The 19,428-nt window shown below is 41.6% G+C and overlaps 2 protein-coding genes across 2 annotated transcripts in view; both read right to left on the minus strand.

Moving 5' to 3' along the window:
• Positions 1 to 19,428, minus strand: part of LOC128666598 (arf-GAP with dual PH domain-containing protein 1-like) — a 50,003-nt gene that overhangs the window by 8,453 nt on the left and 22,122 nt on the right. The window contains exons 4-6 of the mRNA XM_053721294.1: positions 16,896 to 16,972; positions 4,322 to 4,434; positions 3,145 to 3,291 (exon numbers count right to left, since the gene is read on the minus strand). Coding sequence (XP_053577269.1) covers positions 3,145 to 3,291; positions 4,322 to 4,434; positions 16,896 to 16,972 — 337 coding nt within the window. The remainder of the gene's footprint in view (positions 1 to 3,144; positions 3,292 to 4,321; positions 4,435 to 16,895; positions 16,973 to 19,428) is intronic.
• On the minus strand, positions 4,449 to 7,714 carry LOC128666599 (putative uncharacterized protein FLJ46204). The gene is made up of 2 exons (XM_053721295.1): positions 7,413 to 7,714; positions 4,449 to 7,320 (listed from the first exon to the last, which is right to left on the minus strand). Exon 2 carries the CDS (start codon positions 5,572 to 5,574, stop codon positions 4,489 to 4,491), a length of 1,086 nt encoding a protein of 361 aa, XP_053577270.1. The 5' UTR covers positions 5,575 to 7,320; positions 7,413 to 7,714; the 3' UTR covers positions 4,449 to 4,488.

Here is a 19,428-nt window from a genome sequence, read left to right on the forward strand (position 1 = left end):
CTCTACTCAAAACACCCAGCTCTCTTACTCTCTACCCAACACATCCAGCTCTCCTACTCTCTTCCCAACACATCCAACTCTCTTACTCTCTACCCAACACATCCAGCTCTCTTACTCTCATGATTAAGGGGCACTGGCCCCGAAACGTTGTGTTCTCTCTTGTTCCTGATATGCAACAAAATTGAAGCTTTTTAGCACTTTGAGGAGGACTCCTTTCTCTTGTTCTTTGATATATTTTAAGAGCTTGTCAGTAGCTCTTGAATTGTTCTCATACTAGGTTGCAGTGTGCTGGATACTATTTTGCACTACTCTTTTCTCAACACATCCAGCTCTCTTACTCTCTACCCAATACATCCAGTTCTTACTCTCTACCCAACACATCAAGCTCTCTTACTCTCTACCCAACACACCCAGCTCTCTTACTCTCTACTCAACACACCCAGCTCTCTTACTCTCTACTCAACACACCCAGCTCTCTTACTCTCTACTCAACACACCCAGCTCTCTTACTCTCTACCCAACACATCAAGCTCTCTTACTCTCTACTCAACACATCCAGCTCTCTTACTCTCTACCCAACACATTCAGCTCTCTTACTCTCTACCCAACACACCCAGCTCTCTTACTCTCTACTCAACACATCCAGCTCTCTTACTCTCTACCCAACACATCCAGCTCTCTTACTCTCTACTTAACACATCCAGCTCTCTTACTCTCTACCCAACACATCCAGCTCTCTTACTCTCTACCCAACACACCCAGCTCTCTTACTCTCTACCCAAAATATCCAGTTCTCTTACTCTCTACCTCACACACCCAGCTATCTTACTCTCTACCTCACACACCCAACTCTCTTACTCTCTGCCTCACACACCCAGCTCTCTTACTCTTTACCCAACACACCCAGCTCTCTTACTCTCTATTTCACACACCCAGCTCTCTTACTCTCTAACTCACACACCTAGCTCTCTTACTCTCTACCCAACAAACCCAGCTCTCTTACTCTCTACCCAACACACCCAGTTCTCTTACTCTCTTCCTCACACATCCAGCTCTCTTACTCTCCAACTCACATATCCAATTCTCTTCCTCTCTTCCTCACACATCCAGCTCTCTTACTCTCTACCCAACACATCCAGCTCTCTTACTTTCTACCCAACCCACTCAGCTCTCTTACTCTCTACTCAACACACCAAGCTCTTTTACTCTCTACCTCACACACCCAGCCTTCCTACTCTCTACCCAACACACCCAACTCTCTTACTCTCTACCCTAACAAACCCAGCTGTCTTACTCTCTACCTCACACGCCCAGCTCTCTTACTCTCTACCCAACACACTAAACTCTCTTACTCTCTACCTCACACAGCCAGTTCTCTTACTCTCTACCCAACAGAAACAACTCTTTTACTCTCTACCCCACACATCCAGCTCTCTTACTCTCTACCTCACACATCCAGCTCTCTTACTCTCTACCTCACACATCCAGCTCTCTTACTCTCTACCCAACATACCCAGCTCTCTTACTCTCTAACCAACACATCCAGCAACCTTACTCTCTACCCAACACAACCAGCTCTCTTACTCTCTACCTCACACACCTAGCTCTCCTACTCTCTAACCAACACATCCAGCTCCCTTACTCTCTAACCAACACATCCAGCTCTCTTACTCTCTACCCAACACACCCAGCTCTCTTACATCTCTACCTCACACACCCAGCTCTCTTACTCTTTACACAACATACCCAGCTCTCTTACTCTCTACCTCACACATCCAGCTTTCTTATGCTCTACCCAACACAACCAGCTCTCTTACTCTCTATCTCTCACACCCAGCTCTCTTACTCACTACCCAACACACCCAGCTCTCTTACTCTCTACCCAACACACCCAGCTCTCTTACTCTCTACCTCACACACCCAGCTCTCTTACTCTCTACCTCACACATCCAGCTCTCTTATGCTCTACCCGACATATCCAGCTCTCCTACTCTCTTCCCAAGACACCCAGCTCTCTTACTGTCTACCTCACACACCCAGCTCTCTTACTGTCTACCTCACACACCCAGCTCTCTTACTCTCTACCCAACACACCCAGCTCTCTTACTCTCTCTACCCAACACACCCAGCTCTCTTACTCTCTCTACCCAACACATCCAGCTCTCCTACTCTCTTCCAAACACACCCAGCTCTCTTACTCTCTACCTCACACACCCAGCTCTCTTACTCGCTACGTCACACACCCAGCTCTCTTACTCGCTACCCAACACACCCAGCTCTCTTACTCGCTACCCAACACACCCAGCTCTCTTACTCTCTCCCCAACACATCCAGCTCTCTTACTCTCTACTTCACACACCCAGCTCTCTTACTCTCTACCTCACACACCCAGCTCTCTTACTCTCTACCTCCCACACCCAGTTCTCTTACTCTCTACCTTGCACACCCAGCTCTCTTACTCTCTACCCTGCACACCCAGCTCTCTTACCCTCCACCTTGCACACCCAGCTCTCTTACCCTCTACCTTTCACACCCAGCTCTCTTACTCTTTACCTTGCACACCCAGCTCTCTTACTCTCCACCTTGCACACCCAGCTCTCTTACTCTGTACCTTGCACTCCCAGCTCTCTTACTCTCTACCTTGCACACCCAGCTCTCTTACTCTGTACCTTGCACACCCAGCTCTCTTACTCTCTACCTTGCACACCCAGCTCTCTTACTCTGTACCTTGCACACCCAGCTCTCTTACTCTCTACCTTGCACACCCAGCTCTCTTACTCTGTACCTTGCACACCCAGCTCTCTTACTCTCTACCCAACACAATCAGCTCTTTTTCTCTCTACCTCACACACCCAGCTCTTTTTCTCTCTACCTCACACACCCAGCTCTCTTACTCTCTACAACACACCAAACTCTCTTACTCTCTACCCAACACACAAATTTCTCTTACTCCCTACCTCACACACCCAGCTCTTTTACTCTCTACCAAACACACCCAGCTCTCTTACTCTCTACCCAACACACCCAACTATCTTACTCTCTACCTCACGCACCCAGCTCTCTTATTCTCTACCCAACACACCAAGCTCTCTCATACTGCTCCCGCTAACACACACCTCTCTCCCCTCACTATCAGATCTTCACCTTTGCTTCTGGATGATGCACAAATATATTCCTAGTGCGATTATCCTTGACATAAGTGATCTGTAGGCCATGTGCTTGTCCCGTCTTCTCTGGCTGAAACGTGGCATTTACAGAGTCAATCTTAAACAACGCTTTTGGCTCCTTGGCCTGCAGTAGGGAAAGACTGAGTCTTAATATTGGAGAAGTCACAGCACAAGTCCCCTAAGCAGAGCTCACTGCTTCCAACTCTAACAGCAACGGCTGAAACTATTACCGGAAAGCAGTAAATTAGCTATTTGTTTTAAAGGGAAATTGAATATTTTTTCTTCTTAAAGGGATGTGAAACTCAAAATTGAACTTTCATGAGAGCATACTGAGGTAGATTCAGGAGTGTGCACATGTTTTAGGCACTATACATATAACAGGGTTGCAAATAAGCTGTTATATATATATATGCTCAAGACATGTGCACGCTTCTGAGCCTACCTCAATATGCTCTCATGGAAAAGGGCTAAGTTACAATAAAGGAGGCAAAAAGAAAGAGGTCAGTTTTATAATAAAAGTGAATAGTAAAGTTATTTGAAAATTTAAATCTGAAATGATGCATTTCAAAATGTGTGCAGAGGAATGTGAGTGTTGTCTTTGTCAGCCAATGAGTATCAGTAGGAAGTACATAAATACTGATGTCTTAGCTAGGAATACTTCTATTATCTAATAATGCTTTGTTCGCTTGTTATCCTTTGTTGATGGAACAGCAATGAGCAAATTGAGTCAATGACAAGAGGCATATGTGTGTAGCCACCAATAAGCAGCTAGCTCCCAGTAGTACTTCTAAGTCTACCCAGGTATGCTTTTCAACAAACAATAGCAAAAGAACATTGCAAATTAGGTAAAATATATCAATTGTAAAGTAGTATAAAATGGTATGCTCTGTCAGAATCTTAAAAAAACATTCGGGTTTCATATCCCTTTACACAAAACTACATTGATCCTACAAACTGAACTTATTGCCTCATGATTGGCCACATCCGGGCTGGGATCTCAGGAAATCACCTGGTCACTTTTATCTTCAGAGTTATCCAATGTACATTTACTAGATTCTTACGTTTTCTAAACTTCAGAGCAATATGTTTTGCTAAAAAGACATTTTACAACACTGGTGTCACTTTGTCCTCCTCTCCCCATCCCATGTGCTCACGTCAGGCTTGGTGTAGTATTTCAGGGTGCCATCTATTTCAGACAGGACAAACTTCCGAGGCAGATACTGACCATTATCTCGCCCTCGCTTGTACAGGTTCCCCACCTTTATAACTGGAAAAGAATGATACAGTGCTGCCATCAAGTGGTAGTCTTGCTAACGGCATTCTACAGATGACATACAATACTAGCCTTGTGTGTGAATGGCTCTATATCTGAGTATACACATGCAATGTGTAGGTATGTGTAAACACTTGTGTCTGTGTGTATGCTTGTGTGTGCACTTGTAATGTATGTGTAAGTTACTGTATGTGTAGTGTTCGTGAGTATGTGTGTGTATGTATATGCTTGTGCGTGCACGTGTAATGTATGTATGTGTAAGTCAGTGTATGTGCACGTGAGTATTTGTGTGAGTGTGTGTGTGTGTGTGTGTGTGTATGTAAGTGCTGTGTATGTGTGTGTGTGTATGTATGTAAGTGTTTTGTATGTGCGTGTGTATGTATGTAAGTGTTGTGTATGTGTGTGTATGTAAGTCTTGTGTATGTGTGTGAACACTTGTGTCTGTGTGTATGCTTGTGCGTGCACCTGGAATGTATTTATATGTAAGTCACTGTATGTGTACATGAGTATGTGTGTGTATGTAAGTATTTTGTGTATGTGTGTATGTAAGTGCTGTGTATGTGTGTGTATGTAAGTAAGTGTTTTGTATGTGTGTGTATGTAACGGCTGTGTATGTATGTATGTGTTTTGTATGTGTGTGTGTAAGTGCTGTGTATGTGAATGTATGTAAGTTTTTGTATGTGTATGTATGTGTTGTGTATGTGTGTGTGTATGTAAGTGTTGTGTATGTATGTAAGTGTTGTGTATGTGTGTATGTATGTGTTGTGTGTGTGTATGTATGTAAGTGTTGTGTGTGTGTATGTATGTGAGTGTTTTGTATGTGTGTATGTAAGTGGTGTACATGTGTGTATGTAAGTGTTGTGTATGTGTATGCATGTAAGTTTTGTGTATGTAAGTGTTGGGTATGTGTGTGTGCGTGTGAGTGTGGTGTGTGCGCATTTGTTTGTGAGTGTGGTGTGTGCTTATATAAGTGTGTGAGTGTGGTGTGTGTGCATTTGTGTGTGTATATGAGTGTGTGTATATGTGTGTGTATATGAGTGTGTGCATTTGTGTGTGTGAGTGTGGTGTGTGTGCATTTGTGTGTGTATATGAGTGTGTGTGTGTGTATATGTGTGTGTATATGAGTGTGTGCATTTGTGTGTGTGAGTGTGGTGTGTGTGCATTTGTGTGTGTATATGAGTGTGTGTGTGTATATGTGTGTGTATATGAGTGTGTGTGTGTGTATATGTGTGTGTATATGAGTGTGTGTGTGTGTATATGTGTGTGTATATGAGTGTGTGCATTTGTGTGTGTGAGTGTGCGCTTGTGTGTATGTTAGTCTGGGCATTGGTGTATGTCTGTATGCATGTGAGTGCATTTGTGTGTAGTGTGAATGTCCAGTGTAGGTGCTATGTATTTTCCCTGTGCTGCTGTATTTTGCACTAACATATGTGTGTGTGTTTGTAATAATGAAGGAACAATAATTATTTTGAAATACTAACTAGTTAATAAAATGACGGACTGTTTGAATATATTTTTTTTTGTGCCAGAATCCTTATAGCTACTGTAATAAACCATTTTCTTGCATAACAGGTTTAATTGATTCTAAACAATGATTACACGTGCAATGTGCAATTAGTAGATAAAAATAATAAACAGTATATTCTAAAAATGATTGATTACATTTCAACAATGTTATATGCATTATAATGAAATAGCATATGTTTATCTGCTAAAGATGTTGCAATTAACCTACATAACGATACATTCGGGTTATGTTACAACCACAATAAATTGATCCCTGATTTGCACACACAATCTATGGTAAGTAGGGAAGCGATAAAAGCTACATTATATCTGTAAAAATACACACATATTAAAAAGGGATTGATCAGCCACATTTATAAATTATAACTGTTTATATTGCAAACATTTTTGTCTACCTCCATTTTCATCTACATGTATGTTATACTCTTATGTCATGCATATAATTGTGAATACTTTACTGCATAATATTTCAGGAGTTAATATATTAATCACAGAGTTATATGCAAGAAGGAAGCTTATTAGATTACTAGAGGCCAAAGTTCAAATAGTTTTGCTTGTTTTGAAAAATATTGCTGGGTAACTAAACTACTGGAAAACACATTTATACCATCTGATAACCACTTAATTTTACTATTTACTCAGTATCTACAGTCCTGGGCAAAAGTTTTGAGAATGACACAAATATTAATTTTCACAAAGTCTGCTGCTTCAGTGTTTATGAAGGCAATTTGCATATACTCCAGAATGTTATAAAGAGTGATCAGATCAATTGCAATTAATTGCAAAGTCCCTCTTTGCCATGAAAATGAACTGATAATCCTCCAAAAAACATTACCACTGCATTTCAGCCCTGCCACAAAAGGGCCAGCTGACATCATGTCAGTGATTCTCTCGTTAACACAGGTGTCAGTGTTGATGAGGACTAGGCTGGAGACCACTCTGTCATGCTGATTGAATTAGAATAACTGGCTGGAAGCTTTAAAAGGAGGGTGGTGCATGAAATCATTGTTTTTCCTCTGTTAATCATAGTTACCTGCAAGGAAACACGTACAGTCAACCATTGCTTTGCACAAAAAGGGATTTACAGGCAAGGATATTGCTGCTACTAAGATTGCACCTAAATCAACCATTTATCGGATTATCAAGAACTTCAAGGAGAGAGGTTTAAAAGTTGATTCAGTTGCGGGATCGGGGCACCACCAGTGCAGAGTTTGCTCAGGAATGGCAGCAGGCAGGCGTCAGTGCATCTGCACGCACAGTGAGGCGAAGACTTTTGGAGGATGGCCTGGTGTCAAGAAGGGTAGCAAAGAAGCCTCTTCTCTCCAGGAAAAACATCAGGGACAGACTGATATTCTGCAAAAGATACAGGGATTGGACTGCTGAGGACTGGGGTAAAGTCATTTTCTCTGATGAATCCCCTTTTCAATTGTTTGGGGCATACGTACAAATCCTTGTCTGGAGAAGAAAAGGTGAGTGCTACCATCAGTCCTGTGTCATGCCAACAGTAAAGCATCATGAGACCATTCATGTGTGGGGTTGCTTCTCAGCCAAGGGAGTGGGCTCACTCACAATTTTGCCTAAGAACACAGACATGAATAAAGAATTGTACAAAAACATCTTATAAGAGCAACTTCTCCCAACCATCAAAGAAGAGTTTGGTGACGAACAATGAATTTTCCAGCATGATGGAGCACCTTGTCATAAGGCAAAAGAGATAACTAAGTGGCTTGGGAAACAAAACATCAACATTTTGGGTCCATGGCCAGGAAACTCCCCAGACCTTAATTCCATTGAACAGGTGAAACCCCCCTCAGAATTTCTGACAAACTCCAAGCATTGATGCAAGAATGGGCTGCTATCAGTCAGGATGAGGCTCAGAAGTTTGTATGACAGTATGCCAGGGTGAATTGCAGAAGTCTTGATAAAGAAGGATCAACACTGCAAATATTGACTCCTTGAGGCCTAGTTATCAAGCCGTCAACCTCAAATACGCTGGAATTCCGCAGCGTATTTGTGGCGAGGCTGATTCGCCTTAGTTATCAAAGGCTAGAGACCGGCAAAAGTAGAATTTTGTGACGTAAGCTTCGATCCGCCGGACTCACTCCGACACAGATCGATTCTTATGTCACTCCAGATGTTCCGCACACAAGTGCGGCACTATCTGACTACTTTTGCTAGTTATCAAAAAACTATCAGGTACGCTCGGCACTTTTCCGGCCCAACGTACCTGGTTTTCAAACCGCCGCCCTGGAGGTGGCGGATCCCATAGGAATCAATGGGAGTCTGACCATAACGAAAGCTCATGTTCGCTGCTGCCAAACATCCCATTGATTTCTATGGGAGATGTCTGCACCTAACACCCTAACATGTACCCCAAGTCTAAACACCCCTAATCTGTCCCCCCTACACCGCCGCAACTAAATAAAGTTATTACCCCCTAAACCGCCGCTCCCGGAGCCCACCGCAAGCTACTCTATACATATTAACCCCAAAACTGCCGCTCCCTGACCCCGCCGCAACTATAATATATGTATTAACCCCTAAACCTGCCGCTCCCAGACCCTGCCGCCACCTACATGATACCTATTAACCCCTATCCTGCCCCCCTATACCGCCGCCCTCTATAATAAAGTTATTAACCCCTATCCTGCCAATCCCGGACCTCGCCGCAACTAAATAAATAGTTTAACCCCTAAACCGCCGCTCCAGGACCCCGCTGCAACCTATATTAAACTTATTAACCCCTAATCTGCCCCCCTACACCTATAATACATTTATTAACCCCTATCCTGCCCCCCTACACCGCCGCCACTGTAATAAAATTATTAACCCCTAAACCTAAGTCTAACACTAACCCTAAAACCCCCCTAACTTAAATATTAATTAAATAAATCTAAATAATATTTCTCTTATTAACTAACGGCTAGATTTAGAGTTTGGCGTCAGCCGTCAAAACCAGCGTTAGAGGCTCCAAACGCTGGTTTGGGCTACCGCTGGTATTTAGAGTCTTGTAGGTAAGGGTCTAACGCTCACTTTGCAGCCGCGACTTTTCCATACCGCAGATCCCCCTACGCCATTTGCGTATCCTATCTTTCCAATGGGATCTTTCTAACGCCGGTATTTAGAGTCTTGGCTGAAGTGAGCGTTAGAAATCTAACGACAAAACTCCAGCCGCAGAAAAAAGTCAGGAGTTAAGAGCTTTATGGGCTAACGCCGGTTCATAAAGCTCTTAACTACTGTGCTCTAAAGTACACTAACACCCATAAACTACCTATGTACCCCTAAACCGAGGCCCCCCACATCACCGCCACTCTAATAAATTTTTTTAACTCTTAATCTGTCGACCGCACACCGCCGCCACCTACGTTATCCCTATGTACCCCTAATCTGCTGCCCCTAACACTGCCGACCCCTATATTATATTTATTAACCCCTAATCTGCCGCCACCAACGTCGCTGCTACCTTACCTACAATTATTAACCCCTAATCTGCCGACCGGACCTCACCGCTACTATAATAAAGTTATTAACCCCTAATCCGCCTCACTCCCGCCTCAATAACCCTATAATAAATAGTATTATCCCCTAATCTGCCCCCCACAATGTCGCTGCCAGCTACCTACAATAATTAACCCCTAATCTGCCGACCGGACCTCACCGCTACTATAATAAATGTATTAACCCCTAATCCGCCTCACTAACCCTATAATAAATAGTATTAACCCCTAATCTGCCCTCCCTAACATCGCTGACACCTAACTTCAAGTATTAACCCATAATCTGCTGACCGGACCTCACCGCTACTATAATAAATGTATTAACCCCTAAAGCTAACCCTAACACTAACACCCCCCTAAGTTAAATATAATTTAAATCTAACTAAATAAATTAACTCTTATTAAATAAATTATTCCTATTTAAAGCTAAATACTTACCTGTAAAATAAACCCTAATATAGCTACAATATAAATTATAATTATATTGTAGCTATTTTAGGAATAATATTTATTTTACAGGCAACTTTGTAATTAATTTAACCAGGTACAATAGCTATTAAATAGTTAATAACTATTTAATAGCTACCTAGTTAAAATAATTACAAAATTACCTGTAAAATAAATCCTAACCTAAGTTACAATTAAACCTAACACTACACTATCAATAAATTAATGAAATAAAATACCTACAATTATCTACAATTAAATCTAACACTACACTATCAATAAATTAATGAAATAAAATACCTACAAATAAATAAAAATAAATAAACTAACTAAAGTACAAAAAATAAAAAATTACAAACATAATAAAAATATTACAACAATTTTAAGCTAATTACACCTACTCTAAGCCCCCTAATAAAATAACAAAGCCCCCCAAAATAAAAAAATGCCCTACCCTATTCTAAAATACAAATAGAAAAGCTATTTTACCTTACCAGCCCTTAAAAGGGCCTTTTGCGGGGCATGCCCCAAAGAATTCAGCTCTTTTGCCTGTAAAAAAAAACATACAATACCCCCCCCAACATTACAACCCACCACCCACATACCCCTAATCTAACCCAAACCCCCCTTAAATAAACCTAACACTAAGCCCCTGAAGATCTTCCTACCTTATCTTCACCACACCGGGTATCAGCGATCCGTCCAGGCTCCGAAATCTTCATCCAAGCCCAAGCGGGGGCTGGAGATCCATCATCCGGCTGAAGTCTTCTATCAAGCGGCAAGAAGAAGTCCAGAAGAGGCTCCAAAGTCTTCATCCTATCCGGGCAGAAGAGGAGATCTGGACCGGCAACCATCTTCATCCAAGCGGCATCTTCTATCTTCATCCGATGACGAGCGGCTCCATCTTGAAGACCTCCGGCACGGATCCATCCTCTTCTTCCGACGTCCTAAGTCCGAATGAAGGTTCCTTTAAATGACGTCATCCAAGATGGCGTCCCTCGAATTCCGATTGGCTGATAGGATTCTATCAGCCAATCAGAATTAAGGTAGGGAAAATCTGATTGGCTGATTGAATGAGCCAATCAGATTGAGCTCGCATTCTATTGGCTGTTCCGATCAGCCAATCAGCCAATCGGATTGAACTTGATTCTGATTGGCTGATTCCATCAGCCAATCAGAATTTTCCTACCTTAATTCCGATTGGCTGATAGAATCCTATCAGCCAATCGGAATTCGAGGGACGCCATCTTGGATGACGTCCCTTAAAGGAACCGTCATTCTTCAGTTGGACGTCGTTGGAAGAAGATTGATCCGTGCTGGAGGTCTTCACGATGGAGCCGTTCCTCATCGGATGAAGATAGAAGATGCCGCTTGGATCAAGATGGTTGCCGGTCTGGATCGCCTCTTCTTCCCGGATAGGATGAAGACTTTGGAGCCTCTTCTGGACCTCTTCAGCCGCAGGATTATGGATCGCCAGCCCCCGCTTGGGTTGGATGAAGATTTTGGAGCCAGGACCAATCGGTGATACCCGGTGAGGTGAAGATAAGGTAGGAAGATCTTCAGGGGCTTAGTGTTAGGTTTATTTAAGGGGGGTTTGGGTTAGATTAGGGGTATGTGGGTGGTGGGTTGTAATGTTGGGGGGGGGTATTGTATGTGTTTTTTTTACAGGCAAAAGAGCTGAATTCTTTGGGGCATGCCCCGCAAAGGGCCCTTTTCAGGGCTGGTAAGGTAAAAGAGCTTTGAACTTTTTTAATTTAGAATAGGGTAGGGCATTCTTTTATTTTGGGGGTCTTTGTTATTTTATTAGGGGGCTTAGAGTAGGTGTAATTAGTTTAAAATTGTTGTAATATTTTTCTAATGTTTGTAAATATTTTATTATTTTTTGTAACTTAGTTCTTTTTTATTTTTTGTACTTTAGTTAGTTTATTTAATTGTAGTTATTTGTAGGTATTGTATTTAATTAATGTATTGATAGTGTAGTGTTAGGTTTAATTGTAGGTAATTGTAGGTATTTTATTTTATTTATTTATTGATAGTGTAGTGTTAGGTTTAATTGTAACAGGTTAGGATTTATTTTACAGGTAATTTTGTAATTATTTTAACTATTTTAGCTATTAAATAGTTCTTAACTATTTAATAGCTATTGTACCTGGTTAAAATAAATACAAAGTTACCTGTAAAATAAATATAAATCCTAAAATAGCTATAATATAATTATAATTTATATTGTAGCTATATTAGGGTTTATTTTACAGGTAAGTATTTAGCTTTAACCCCTTAATGACAACTGACGTACCAGGTACGTCATGCATTAACTTACAGTTAATGACAATAGACGTACCTGGTACGTCAGTTGTCTAAGAGAGTGCTGGAAGCGATCGCAATCGCTTCCAGCAGCTCTCAGGGTATTGCAGTGATGCCTCCATATGGAGGCATCCTGCAATACCCTTTCAGAAGACTCCGATGCAGAGAGAGCCACTCTGTGGCCCTCTCTGCACCGGTAGCGATGGTGCCGGTTCGTTGGTGGGTGGGAGCGCAACAGGGAGGCGGGTGGGCGGCCCATCGCTACCCGGCATCCGGCTCCTGTAAGTGCAATGTGCACGCCGGGTGCCGGGAGCGTGCGGGCGCGCGCATGCGCGTGCGCGTGCGCGCGCGCGATTAGCTACCCACACTGACACCAATGAGGAGGGAAGAGGGGGGGAAAAATAAATATATAAGGATCTGGGAGGGGGAGGGGGTTGGGGTATTGTGGGGGGCTGCTACACTACAGAAAACATTTAAAATGGCAATAAAAGATCAAAAAAAACACTTTTTTGGGGGGCAAATTGGGTACTGGCAGACAGCTGCCAGTACCCAAGATGGCGGCAATTAGGTAGGGGAGAGGGTTAGAGAGCTGGGGGGGGGGATCATGGAGGTTGGGGCTAAGGCAGGAGTCCATCACAGCTAAAACATTTTATTTTTTTTTATTAAAAAAAAGAAAAACTCCTTTTATTTAGTACTGGCAGACTTTCTGCCAGTACTTAAGATGGCGGGGACAATTGTGGGGTGGGGGAGGGAAGAGAACTGTTTGGGAGGGATCAGGGGGTGGGATGTGTCAGGTGGGAGACTGATCTCTACCCTAAAGCTAAAATTAACCCTGCAAGCTCCCTACAAGCTACCTAATTTAACCCCTTAACTGCTGGGCATAATTTACGTGTGGTGCGCAGCAGCATTTAGCGGCCTTCTACTTACCAAAAAGCAACCGCAAAGCCATATAAGTCTGCTATTTCTGAACAAAGGGGATCCCAAAGAAGCATTTACAACCATTTGTGCCTTAATTGCAGAAGCTGTTTGTAAATAATTTCAGTGGGAAACCTAAAGTTTGTGACAAAATTTGTGAAAAAGTGAACTTTTTTTTTTATTTGATGACATTTGGCGGTGAAATGGTGGCATGAAATATACCAAAATGGGCCTAGATCAATACTTTGGGTTGTCTTCTAAAAAAAAATATATACATGTCAAGGGATATTCAGGTATTCCTGATAGATATCAGGGTTCCAATGTAACTAGCGCTAATTTTGAAAAAAAGTTGTTTGGAAATAGCAAAGTGCTACTTGTATTTATGGCCCTATAACTTGCAAAAAAAGTAAAGAACATGTAAACATTGGGTATTTCTAAACTCAGGACAAAATTTAGAAACTATTTAGCATAGGTGTTTTTTGGTGATTGTAGATGTGTAACAGATTTTGGGGGTCAAAGTTAGAAAAAGTGTGTTTTTTTCAATTTTTTCCTCATATTTTATATTTTTTTTTATAGGAAATTATAAGATATGATGAAAATAATGGTATCCTTAGAAAGTCCATTTAATGGCGAGAAAAACGGTATATAATATGTGTGGGTACAGTAAATGAGTAAGAGGGAAATTACAGCTAAACACAAACACTGCAGAAATGTAAAAATAGCCATTGTCATTAAGGGTAAGAAAATTGAAAAATGGTCCGGTCATTAAGGGGTTAAATAGGAATAATTTATTTAATAAGAGTTAATTTATTTAATTAGATTTAAATTATATTTAAGTTAGGGGGGTGTTAGGGTTAGGGTTAGACTTAGCTTTAGGGGTTAATCCATTTATTACAGTAGCAGCGAGATTCGTTCGGCAGATTAGGGGTTAATAATTGAAGTTAGGTGTCGGCGATGTTAGGGAGGGCAGATTAGGGGTTAATACTATTTATTATAGGGTTATTGAGGCGGGAGTGAGGCGGATTAGGGGTTAATAACTTTATTATAGTAGCGGTGCGGTCCGCTCGGCAGATTAGGGGTTAATAAGTGTAGGCAGGTGGAGGCGACGTTGAGGGGGGCAGATTAGGGGTTAATAAATATAATATAGGTGTCGGCGGTGTTAGGGGCAGCAGATTAGGGGTACATAGGGATAATGTAGGTAGCGGCGGTTTACGGAGCGGCAGATTAGGGGTTAATTATTGTAGGTAGCTGGCGGCGACGTTGTGGGGGGCAGGTTAGGGGTTAATAAATATAATATAGGGGTTGGCGGTGTTAGGGGCAGCAGATTAGGGGTACATAAGTATAACGTAGGTGGCGGTCGGCAGATTAGGGGTTAAAAAAATGTAATCGAGTGGCGGTGATGTGGGGGGACCTCGGTTTAGGGGTACATAGGTAGTTTATGGGTGTTAGTGTACTTTAGAGGACAGTAGTTAAGAGCTTTATAAACCGGCGTTAGCCCAGAAAGCTCTTAACTACTGACTTTTTTCTGCGGCTGGAGTTTTGTCGTTAGATTTCTAACGCTCACTTCAGCCACGACTCTAAATACCGGAGTTAGAAAGATCCCATTGAAAAGATAGGATACGCAGTTGACGTAAGGGGATCTGCGGTATGGAAAAGTCACGGCTGAAAAGTGAGCGTTAGACCCTTTAATGACTGACTCCAAATACCAGAGGGCGGTAAAAACCAGCGTTAGGAGCCTCTAACGCTGGTTTTGACGGCTACCGCCCAACTCTAAATCTAGGCCTAAGAGTTCATTTATTTTGTTAGATTTAAATTATATTTAATTTAGGGGGGTGTTAGTGTTAGGGTTAGACTTAGCTTTAGGGGTTAATACATTTATTATAGTAGCGGTGAGGTCCGGTCGGCAGATTAGGGGTTAATACTTGAAGTTTGGTGTCAGCGATGTTAGGGAGGGCAGATTAGGGGTTAATACTATTTATTATAGGGTTAGTGAGGCGGATTAGGGGTTAATACATTTATTATAGTAGCGGTGAGGTCTGGTCGGCAGATTAGGGGTTAATTATTGTAGGTAGCTGGCGGCGATGTTGTGGGGGGCAGATTAGGGGTTAATAAATATAATATAGGGGTTGGCGGTGTTAGGGGCGGCAGATTAGGGGTTAATAAGTGTAAGGTTAGGGGTGTTTAGACTTGGGGTACATGTTAGAGTGTTAGGTGCAGACTTAGAAACTGTTTCCCCATAGGAAACTATGGGGCTGCGTTAGGAGCTGAACGCTGCTTTTTTTGCAGGTTTTTTCAGCTCAAGCTGGCCGCGTCCGTAAGCACCGCTGGTATTGAGAGTTGCAGTGGCGATAAATATGCTATACGCTCCCTTTTTGGAGCCTAACGCAGACCTTCTGTGAACTCTAAATACCAGCGGTATTTAAAAGGTGCGGGGGGGAAAAAGCTTACATTGTAGCTATCTTAGGGATTATTTTACAGGTAAGTATTTAGTTTTAAATAGGAATAATATATTAAAGTATAGTGTAGTGTTAGGTGTAATTATAACTTAGGTTAGTTTTTATTTTACAGGTAAATTTCTCTTTATTTTAGCTAGGTAGCTATTAAATAGTTAATAACTATTTAATAGCTATTGTACCTAGTTAAAATAAATTGAAAGTTACCTGTAAAATAAAAATAAATCCTAAGATAGCTACAATATAATTATTATTTATATTGTAGCTATATTAGGGTTTATTTTAAAGGTAAGTATTTAGTTTTAAATAGGATTAATTTAGTTAATAATATAAATATTATTTAGATTTATTTAATTAATATTTAAGTTAGGGGGGTTTTAGGGTTAGTGTTAGACTTAGGTTTAGGGGTTAATAAATTTATTACAGTGGCGGCGGTGTAGTGGGGGGCAGGATAGGGGTTAATAAATGTATTATAGGTGGCGACGGTGTAGGGGGGCAGATTAGGGGTTAATACGTTTAATATAGGTTGCGGCGGGGTCCGGGAGCGGCGGTTTAGGGGTTAAACTATTTAGTTGCGGCGAGGTCCGGGATCGACAGGATAGGGGTTAATAACTTTATTATAGAGGGCGACGGTATAGGGGGGGCAGGATAGGGGTTACTAGGTATAATGTAAGTGGCGGCGGTGTCCGGGAGCGGCGGTTTAGGGGTTAATACATTTAAAAGAGTTGCGGCGGGGTCTAGGAGCGGCGGTTTAGGGGTTAATAACTTTATTTAGTTGCGGGAGGCTCCTGGGGCGCCGGTTTAGGGGGTAGAACAGTGTAGTTTAGTGTGGGTGTTTAGTGACAGGCTAGCAATAAAGCTGTCAAAAAGCCGAAGAGCAGCGAGATCGGATGAGTGATAACTATCACAGTCCGCTGCTCATCGCCCCGTACTTGGTGCGCGGCTTTTTGACAGATTTATTGATAACTTAGGTGAAATTTTGCAGGTCCGCGGCGGCGAAGGTAGGCGAACTTAGGCGGGCGTATTGGACCGGCGAAGGCAGGTAAAGTAGACACGTTGATAACTAGGCCTCCTTGCATAAACTTGTAATGTAATTGTCAATAAAAGCCTTTGACACTTATGAAATGGTTGTAATTATACTTAAGTATACCATAGTAACATCTGACAAAAAGGATCTAAAAACACTAAAACAGCAGACTTTGTAAAAATTAATATTTGTGTCATTCTCAAAACTTTTGGACAGGACTGTGCAGAATACAAATAGCCATGAAACATTACTCTGCCAGTCAGCGGGAACTTAAGGGTGTCTCACCGTTAGATGTGGTGGTTGTTTTGTTCATAAACTCTTTTCGTTCATATTTTGCACGAATCCACTGTTCTCGTAACACACTGCAAGAGACAGCAAGGATGGTAGTGAGTATAAGAGAGTGGGTGAAGATACTGAGAGACAGTGAGAGAGACAGAGCCTGGTGAAGGATAAGAGATCTCAGTAGGGACAATAGAGATTAAGTAGGTAGAAAGAGGCACAGTGAGAAGGAAAGGAAGAAGAAAGAGAGGCGAAGAGAAAGAACGGGACTGAGAGATGGAGTGGGATGGAGAGATAAAGAGACTGAAAGAGAGGGAAGAGAGAATTGAGAATACAGGAAGAAAGAAAGAAGAGAGATAATGAGTAAGAGAGAGATATGATAGCTAAAGACAGGGAAGGAGGGAGAAAGATAAAGAGACAGAGATAGAAACAGTGAGAGACAGAGATTGCCATCATAAAGAAAGAAACAAAGAGAGAGACAGGTATGGTGAAGCCTGAGAGATGTGAAAAGTAAAAAAGAAAGGAGTAGGCTAGAGCTGGAGAGACTGCAGTTGCTTTTGCCTCTAGTTTAGTATATATTACTTTTCTGTCAGTTAAATAAGTATATTGTGAATTTTGTGCAAACTTCACCTGCATACATCTGGCGAAATAAATCAGTGATACCTGCTAGTGTAAAATGCTTAGAGCATATTATGAAAATTGTGAGAGGTTCAGACATACCCTGTTCAACCCAGGGAATTCCCTTGTCACTACCACTTTCTGAAGCTGCATTTTATTTTGCAATAGAGAAAAGACAAAGTGCAATCTAAGTTGTAAAAGATACACAGAAATATACAAAGTATGATCCTTATTTGTAAAAGTAACACAGAAACATTCAAAATTTGTAAAATCACTGCTGTGTCTAAATATAAATATAAATGTATTAAAATACAAAATAGAAAGTGCATAGCGTAAAATGTAATACAACTTAAAGGACCCAATTGGCGAGATACTGATCATCAGGCCTTTAGTATCAGCTAGGTAGATTGCCCTGGGGTATTGTTAAAAAGGGTGACAAAATGCCATCATGTTCATAATTCATTGAGCACAATTTTATCTGTCTTTTGTTAGTGGCTGTTCCTGCTTTTAAAGAGGCAGCAAATTCACAATTAAACTTTTATTATTCAGATAGAACATAACATTTTAAATGTACTTCTATTATCTAATTTGCTTCATTCTCTTGGTATCTTTTGTTGAAAATCATACCCAGGTAGGCTCAGGACAAGCAGTGCATTACTGGGAGCTAGCTGCTGATTGGTGGCTGCACATATATCCCTCTTGTCATTGGCTCACCTGATGTGCTAAGCTAGATCCCAGTTGTGCATTGCTGTTCCTTCAACAAAGAACACCAATAAAATTAAGAAAATTTGCAAATAGAAGTCAATTGGACAACCAAACTCTGCAACTTCCCTTAGAAGTAGCAAATGTTCAATTTTAGACCTGTACCCATCAATGTCATTAAGAAACACCTTCTATTCTAAAAATGAAAAACCAGTCTGGTCATGATCAAATCCCAGCAATGCTGTTGAAGCTCAGTGCTCCGATTGCTAAACCTGTCACAACCCTAATTAACGAATCCTTGGATACTTACCCAAACTTTGGAAGACTGCAAGAGTAGTGCCCATCCATAAAAGTGGTAAGTTCACCTTGGTTACTAACTATCGCCCAATATCAACTATCTAACTATCTGACCCCTGATCAATCAGGTTTTCACCCGAATTACTCCACTACAACTGCCCTCCTAAAAGTTTGGAACGACATCCAAACTGTCATGGAACAAGGAGACCCAACTCCTTGATTTTGCAAAGGCCTATGACACAGTAGACCATGGCATACTACTGCTCAAACTAAAAAATTCAGGTATTGGTGATCGTCTGCTAAACTTGTTTCGATCATATGTATCGGATTGATCACAATATGTCTCCATTTCTGACAGCGACTCACTCCCTCTCCCAGTCACGTGTGGTGTTCCCCAAGGTTCCATTCTCGGTCCCCTACTATTCACATTATTTATAAATGATCTGCCTAATGTCTGCAAATCCTCAACTGTACATATGTACGCAGACGACACGGTAATCTATGCAAGCAAATCCGATCTACCGCAGCTTGAGGCAGTGCTCCAAGACCAGTTCACAGAGGTAGAAAAGTGGATTTAAAAAACAAACTCTTCCTAAACACTGACAAACTGTCACAACGATCTTTAGAACGGGACCTAAACACAAACTACAAAATTCCCATCTACGCATCAAAACAAATCAAATTGCACACTGACCACAGTCCACTCTTTCAAATACCTGGGTATGTTGTTGGACCCCAATCTATCTTTTGGCCTCCACATAGAAAAACTTGCATCTAAACTTTATCCAAAATTAGGTGCCCTGTACAGAAACAAATCCTGCCTCAGCCCTACAGTAAAGGAAAAGATTATACAGCAAATGCTGATGCCCATCATTGATTATGGGGATGTAGTATACACACCTGCACCGCAAACTCATCTTAA

Source organism: Bombina bombina, chromosome 7 (assembly GCF_027579735.1).
Source record: "Bombina bombina isolate aBomBom1 chromosome 7, aBomBom1.pri, whole genome shotgun sequence".
NCBI classification, from domain to species: domain Eukaryota; kingdom Metazoa; phylum Chordata; class Amphibia; order Anura; family Bombinatoridae; genus Bombina; species Bombina bombina.

Bases quoted from the DNA above. Each gene is read 5' to 3' on its own strand.
- LOC128666599 (XM_053721295.1), bottom strand. From the start codon at position 5,574: ATGCACACACTCATATACACACACATATACACACACACACACTCATAT.